Source organism: Haliaeetus leucocephalus, unplaced genomic scaffold, assembly GCF_000737465.1.
Source record: "Haliaeetus leucocephalus isolate CR32 unplaced genomic scaffold, Haliaeetus_leucocephalus-4.0 Scaffold702, whole genome shotgun sequence".
Taxonomy (NCBI): Eukaryota; Metazoa; Chordata; class Aves; order Accipitriformes; family Accipitridae; genus Haliaeetus; species Haliaeetus leucocephalus.
The window spans coordinates 4,271,854-4,279,894 of record NW_010973138.1 but is presented as its reverse complement, the minus strand read 5'-3'; the positions used below and the strand labels follow the sequence as shown (position 1 = coordinate 4,279,894).

At 37.6% G+C, this 8,041-nt stretch overlaps 1 protein-coding gene across 2 annotated transcripts in view; it reads right to left on the bottom strand.

Annotated features, from left to right (window-relative positions):
• Window positions 1-3,861: 3,861 nt before the first annotated feature.
• Window positions 3,862-8,041, bottom strand: part of PIGP (phosphatidylinositol glycan anchor biosynthesis, class P) — a 4,394-nt gene continuing 214 nt past the window's right edge. Inside the window, exons 2-5 of one of the 2 annotated variants that reach the window (XM_010580338.1) lie at window positions 7,779-7,879; window positions 6,435-6,507; window positions 5,791-5,909; window positions 3,862-4,382 (exon numbers count right to left, since the gene is read on the bottom strand). In XM_010580338.1, the coding sequence (XP_010578640.1) occupies window positions 4,252-4,382; window positions 5,791-5,909; window positions 6,435-6,507; window positions 7,779-7,860 (405 nt within the window). In that variant the 5' untranslated portion in view covers window positions 7,861-7,879 and the 3' untranslated portion in view covers window positions 3,862-4,251. Of the gene's footprint in view, window positions 4,383-5,790; window positions 5,910-6,434; window positions 6,508-7,778; window positions 8,035-8,041 lie in introns of those variants that run through there. The other variant, XM_010580336.1, reaches the window with a different exon arrangement.

The window sequence follows — 8,041 nt, the reverse complement described above, 5'->3', positions numbered from 1 at the left end:
TAATTTGTTACTCACCTTTTAGCCTGTTCTCCCTGCCCCCAATCACAAACAATGGTTATTTTAAGGATCATCAAATCAAGCTGACAGCATTCCATAGTATGCTTGAAGTATTTTTAAGATGGCCTGTACACTTCAGAATGCTTTGGGTAACAGCAAAAGTATACTGCATATCTCAAGGAGAAAGAAGCTCCATTTTACTACTGCTGAAAAAAGTTTTTTCACTCAGCATTGCTTCCTGCAAGGACATCACTTTCACGCTTACAAACTGAAATAACAGTTGAGATCCTGCATTTCTTTTTCTTTCCTTTTCTTATTCCAGTCATCCTACCTGTGGGAACAGTAAACTCAAACACAGACAAAACGGTGCTAACTTTTTACTCATAAGTGGTTGCATATTTTACTCCAGATGCTTTATACCTTTGAACTTCACAACAGACTGTTTACCTCTTTTACTATAGCTCCCTGTTGATCTCAATTAAAGTGGCAAAATACTCCTATTAATGCTTACAATAAAAATGAAATTACGTGGATACACAAATTTAGCTCTTCTGCTACTTCACATGCATACACTCTGTATTTTGTGCTGAAGCCTCCAAGCTTATGGCATTCAATACAGTGCAATACAAAAGACCAAAATCCGAGATAGCTTCCCTTTTTAAGTTGAATGGCTCTATTCCCAAAGTTTCTCTTTCAGTATTTCTCAACTTCAACATCATAAACACATCGTCTGTGTTATTACTACCCTTCCCTTTACAGCTAAGATGGAAAGAGAGACATACTCTACCACCTGTACACAAATTTGGCAACCACAGCTCTATTATTTCCTTTGGCATACAACCTTTTCATTTGAAACAGTGCACCTGTCCTGGTTTCGGCTGGGATAGAGTTAACTGTCTTCCTAGTAGCTGGTAAGGTGCTATGTTTTGAGTTCAGTATGAGAAGAATGTTGATAACACTGATGTTTTCAGTTGTTGCTAGGTAATGTTTAGTCTAAAGTCAAGGATTTTTTAGCTTCTCATGCCCAGCCAGCGAGAAAGCTGGAGGGGCACAAGAAGTTGGCACAGGACACAGCCAAGGCACCTGATCCAAACTGGCCAACATGGTATTCCATACCATGGGACGTCACATCTAGTTTAGGACCTGGGGGGAGTGGGGGCAAGGGATCACCGCTCGGGGACTGGCTGGGTGTCGGTCAGCGGGTGGTGAGCAATTGCCCTGCGCATCATTTGTACATTCCAATCCTTTTATTACTACTGTTGTCATTTTATTAGTGTTATCATTATTAGTTTATTCTTTTCTGTTCTATTAAACCGTTCTTATCTCAACCCAGGAGTTTTACTTCTTTTCCCGATTTTCTCCCCCACCCCACTGGGTAGGGGGGGAGTGAGTGAGCGGCTGCGTGGTGCTTAGTTGCTGGCTGGGGTTAAACCATGACAGCACCTTTGTTATTTTTTTATGACATGCTTACATACACATTCATTCAAATACCATTTGGGGGGAACCCGTCTTTCAAAATTACATTTATACCAAGATGCGCAAAATACTATCAGTCTCCAGTATGATAAAAACTGCAGAAGAATGCTAGAAGGTGCATTAAAGAGCAAGGCTCAAGTTTCACGATTTGGTTTATTTCAGCAGGGACAATGCAGTTGGTCTAACTCTACTGGTTACTACTGGTTGTGCTATAACAATACACCATCAATAAGTGAGAAGGGTGAAAAGGGGGGCAAATTTAGGTTTTTGCCTTTATTTGTTTAGTTTTTCCTCAGTCTCCAAGAAGAATGGATACCTGATATCTGGCCATTGAACAGGTATGTTTTGTAAAGAAAGGAACTACTAGCAACACAGTTCAATCCCTTCAGCTTTTTTTCTGAATATCATCTAAGGCAAAATCTATATCTTACTAAATAACTATAGCTATAAGTATGCTGTATATTTACAAAAGCCAGAATCTCTCTTCTCTTTGCTGGCAGAGTTGTGTATCTTTTCCTTAATCACAGTCATAGGCAAGACTGTGAAATGACGGATACCAAACACCTGCAGTTCCCTACAATATATTTGTTAGTCCATATACATGGAGTTACCTGGTTTTGTTTTGATCACAGAGGCAATTTCTGAAGTGTCAAACATTACTCCTAAGTTGAAAAAAAGGTCACTACAGTGTCTTTGAAGCACCGCTACACAGTAGTGACAGAAAAGCAAAGATTGAGTTTCATGCCTGCAAGTTTTACTTAAACAAATGGCCCCAGTTTGCCTACTCACTTAGGTGCCTCTGTTAGTTTTCCCATAATTGTGAGGTCTGCAGTTAAATGAAATGGCAGATTCATCATTGATACAATCTTTGTCCAAGGTTTACAGTCCTTTAATTTGTGTGCTTTCAGGGCTTGAGGGCATTTTTCCAGTAGCTTTTCTTTATCCTGAAGGGATTTGGGTATCCTTAACAGGGACTAAATTAATCCTTACATCAAATAATACCAGAAACGTGGCCTTCACTTGTTGTCAACTTAGAATTAAAAACGAAATTGATTTTTCAGAAAGCAAAAGGAACATAGAACACAGGTAGAAATTACACAGAAAAAAAAGATTACAGTCAATACTTCAGTGTCTACAATGTCTTCAGTGATTAGAGAATTGACAAAAGAGTAAATAGATCTTCATGTCTGTTGATCATAAAATCTTGAATTCACCCTATGTATGGGTGTTTGAGCACGTAAATTAAAATTAATAAAAGGGCAAAATCATGGCAGAAGGGGGAAAAAGTAGCAACGGGGGGCAAACTAAAAAAACAGAACTTCACAAAGAAGTCTACAACTATCAAACAAATAAACATTGCACTAATTTACAGTCATTAAGCTTAGGTACAAATATGCATTCTTATGAAATGCCCCCAAACAACAATATACATAAAATCTATTATTTTAGAGTGAAATGTTGAAAAGCATTTTTTCCTTCATTAAGAAGGTATTTTTCTACTACCCATAATACCTAGCATGTTTTTTTTCTTCATATGCAGGTGGAAAAAATAGCAAACTACTAAAGACTAGATGACCATGAAACTACAAATTTCATATTGATATCAGATCGATTGTTACCAGGTCTTAAGACTTCCCACAGCAACTGATGGTTGTTTTGACTAATTTCTAAAGAACTGGCATACAATTCTTCACAGAAATTTAAAAGATAATAAGAAATTTTGGAAATTAAATAGTGATGTTTTGAACTGAATTCTCTGCTGGTCAGAAGTTGGCCTACAGTCCTAACAAACAATAATGAGGCTTCACTCACTGGTCTTTATAACCATACTAAATAACCTTGACTACTGAAGATAACTGGGTTTAGTGACTCTTGGAAGGAAATAAAAATTGTGTTTCTGCTCAGATGAAAGAAAATTCACTGTTTAAGAAACCTCTGAACCACCGCCATAACAAGTTATTGTGCTTTGTGCTATAACCTAGACTATAATAAGATGGACCTGTTGGTTCCTCTATTTCCAGAAATTTCCTTGAACCTAGTTTTCAGTGTTCTTAAGAATGGTTAAAAAAAAGTCATTTCAAGACTTGTTTCAGGAAATCTTCACAACCCACCTTCCTTATTTCTGGTAATCTTGATATTTCAATAAGCCCACCAATTTGGGGTGGGGGTGGGAATCAACATATTTTGCTGAGTAAAGAATTGCATAAAGAAAAATGGACCACTATACACCTTTATCCAGGACAAATATCATAGAACCACAGAAAAATGGCTAATTTTAACAAGTAAAAATTAGCTACATTTTATTAATATTTACAAACAAAACCTGTGTATTTACAAAGTAAACACTTCAAATTAACATAACTTGTTAGAAAAAAAAAAAATCCTTAAGCATTTAACTAGTGGAACATATTTTCTCTCCCTGAATTCAAAGGGAAATAGAATTAATCTATGTCCAAAACTATTTCTTTCACTCTCAGAGAGAAATTACAAGCAGAAATCTACAAGTAATAGAATGCTATTTTAAACTCAGAAGAATGGTTAGATAAATTCATGTGGCATAATTCTCATACCAATGCAGGTTATCAAGATGCATGCATAATAAATAAAATCAAGGCATCTCAATGAAATGTGTTAACATAAATTTAGCTAGAAATTCAGAAAAAAATAGCAGCTTTGTTCTACAAGCAGAAAGAAGGGTTTTTTTTAGCTTGGAGAGGTTTTGATTTTCCTTACATAACACTTCTACTAATCCTTTATTCAAACAGATATTAATAACGACTATCTGCTATTGCAGATTCCTTTTTCAGGAAGGAAAAACATTCTGTTTACTTCACTGATAGGAATATCCCTCAATGCTGGAATTGCTTCTTCTTGAAATTTCTTCTGTTGCTGCTTTTTTGCATAGTTATCTACAAGAGACAACGAGAACATTTCATGTAGTAAAGATTTTTTTCTTTCAAGAACAATATGCAACACTGTATAAATTTAGCAACTATAAGCGATGCTGAAAACCCCATCTTGCTAAGGTATAATGAGACAGTCATCAGAAATGCTTTACATCAACATATATTAGTAGAGCCCCTGAAGAAATCAACCCTACCTTCCTGCTGAAATCACTGCCTGGGACTTTGCTTGGTTTAAAATGCTGTATGCCATTAAACCATAACTACCCAAAGATAAAAAGAACAAATAAAAAACCCCCACAGTGAATAATAGCTCAGTCTGTAGTTTGAACACTTTGTACTAGGATTTCTGCTGAGAGATCCTGTCCACCCTCCCTTTATCTTGGCTGCTTGTTCCCATCACCACACAGCGCCCATTCCTGTAACAGCATAAACATTTGTACAGGTGCACTTTGAACACAATTATGGAACTGCTCCCTCTGTAAAAGAAAATTTTCAAGTACAGTTGTTTTTCAAACAGAGTAGGTCCCCCATCCCACCTGCCATACAGCCACACAAACTCTTTGGTTGACACCAAATGAGAGAGTGACATGAGTGTGAATGAGTGGCCAGGAACACAGGGATGACTAAATGGCAGTTCTTGACAGAAGCACTGGAGTAATGCATTTGAACTACAGCCTTGACTGATTTTTTTTTCCTTAGCAGCTCAGTGTAATGTAATACTATGTACATAGTTTGTTAAAATGATGCAACTTCAGCAGTCTTAGCAATAGGTAACCTTCTTGCCAAAGTTTACAGTCTGCACTTTTTCTAACAAAAATGGCCCCCTGCAAATGGTGGAATTCCTCACATGGAGGACAATGTAGCTGCCTGGAGAATATTGTGAATGCCTAGAACATGTCTCCTTGGCAGGAGTAAAGGCTACGCAAAAGTTGAGAGAAAAACTGAAGAACAGCTTTTTTAGATAGGGAATCACTAACATACCTGATCAGGCCTCAATAGTGCAACATCCTCCTTTGCAACACCTTGACTCCTGCATGCCTTTCCACTTCTGCCACTGCCAGGCAGGTACTCACATCCTTCTTCCCATGACACTCTTCACTGGTTTGTAATGCAAGGTGCATGCTTGGGGGATCTTTATATGCCTAACCCCTGTTCCTCTAATGTGGTCTGTTTTACTAAAAAAGTACACTCTACTAGTTGGAAACCACTGCCATAAGAGGGCAAAGAGGGAAGATTCAGGCTTGTGGCTATCTTTTCACTCTAGTACTTCAGTACCTCCAAGAACTCCTTTTCTAGATAAAAATATTTAAAGGCTTAAAATTTGATTCATATTATATATGGCTACATAGATATATTTACAGAAATTATCAGTTAAGTATCAAAATCTTAAAAAAACCACCAATAAAATTACCTGTAATGGTATGTGTGGAGTTAAGTGGAGCTGTACTCATCATGTTAATACCGAAAAGTAATATATAACCAATTCCTATAGCAACTAGTAGGTATGCTGGCAAAGCAACTGCCCAGTATCTGAGGAAAAAGATTTTAAAATTTACATATCATAATAACAAATGCCTAATGATATAACAGTTTTAATATAGTGGTTGTTGTTGTATCTAGCACAAACTTAGCCAAGAGGAAAAGAAACACCACCTCTGAATATGGGCCCTGGTCTCTCCCAAAATTACTGACTGCAGAGTCACTGTAGGTAGTTTGGTATGAACTGTCAAATAGATTCCTTACCGAAGGTTTTTATTTTTTTAATTATGGTTTGAAGTTTGCTATATTTTCATCGGCAAACTTCCTGAAAACAAAATGTCAAATTTATCATAAAACATTCAAATACTATTTCTTTCATTACACAATGAAAAATTTTCATCATGGCTACTTATCTACATAAAAAAAAAGCTTCACAAAAATTACAGTACTTTATAATCAGGAAAAGCTGGATTAGATACAAGGCCACTATTTAAAAATAAGTTTTATTTGAAAATAATTAAGGGTGTCCTATACTTACACATACTCAGGCTGAAGAGTTTAATTGGTTGAACTTACTTTTGAGGCCAGTATGTTAGTCCCAATGAGAACAGCCAAGTCTCAGGAACGTATGCCCAGATAAGATACAACACTGCACAAAAGAATTAAAAAGTCATAATAGTACGACTGTTTTAGACTTCCTTCCTAAGTTTTAGAGCAAAACTTCCCTACTGATACATGCTGAGACAATATTTTGCTTTTAAAGTATTTAAATCAGAATAGCTCTACCAAAACATTGTAGAACATGCCTCTTGGACACAAAACCTGCCCAATATGGGGGCAATGTTTTATAGCTGGTTGTATGATACTATTTTTCTATTTCCTTTAACGTTTAGGTTCTGATTTCCTATGCAGACGGACAAGAATTTCTTGTTGAACTGCAGAACAAAAAAACCCTCAGTAAAAGGATGCCAAATGACTCTGAATGTAGAAAATATTTAAGCAGAAAATGATTGCACAGTGGGTCATCTGGTTGAAAGAAAAGTTGGTCGAATTGCAGTGCTTGGATGCAACTGTTCAGAAAGAGTTACTGGAAATACTTTCTGATTCTTGGCAAGTTCATAATTTTCATGTCAACAAAACCAGTACTGAGAAATTTTGCTCTCTAACAACAAATCCATACAAAGGTTTAACAAAACTTGATGGGAGCAGGTTAGTAGCCAAACGGTGACTCAAGTTACAGAACAGCAGTGGCTTCCTGTGAGAGGAACAGACACCAACTTACTTTCATTTCTACTTACTTCCTAAGGGCGAGAAAGACTTACAGTAGGATCCTGGTTTATTATTTGACTACCGTGTATTTGCAGCACTATTTCTGTGTTGAAAAAGCGTTCTCATCCTCTCAAGCTTTGGCGCTGGGTGGACATGCAAGATATGCCCAGTGAAATGCTAAAGCACCTGTCACACCGGCAAAGAAATGCTGGTATAACCCTCATCACTTTCCACTGCTGTTGACCAGACTGACGTAATTTTGTTTTTCAGCATTTGGGTGGGGAAGGTCGCAGGACTACCAGGTACAATGGTTACTGAACAGTGACAATGTATGCAATTCAAGTAAGAAAGTTACTAAAATGAGAATGCAGATTATTTTTTAACTAATTTGACTCCATAATACTATTAAAGACCCCATAATAAGGTTAAAGATGGACAAAACACGAGGAAATCACAGAAGGCAATGGCAGATCTTTATAACAACTGACAGCTCTGGCAAGTAATGCTCACTTAGTCCTTCATCATGCACCCTTACAATAAGCGGTGCAATACAATTTTGATCCTTTTCAGATGGTCTTACCGGAATTACATTTGTCCCGTAAGCAAAGCAAAACACTTTTCGGTTAAGTAATCAGTACCCGGTATACTTACTAAAGCCAAACCACGATCCTAAAAAAAGAGCAAATCCATATATTGCCCTTTCTGGCAACGGGGCTGGAGAGTTTTCAACCATACTGGTCTCTTCCCTTTAACTTCGGGGGGGGAGCGGAACACGGTAAGAAGCTGTTAGAGGTTTCCCGGTAAGTTCCTCTCGGAACACCCCCGTTGTGGGTGGGTGCGGGAAGCCACACCGCACACGCACCCCGTTTTACTCCCCAGCCCACGCGCGCGCCCCCGTCCCCTCAGCCCCGGGG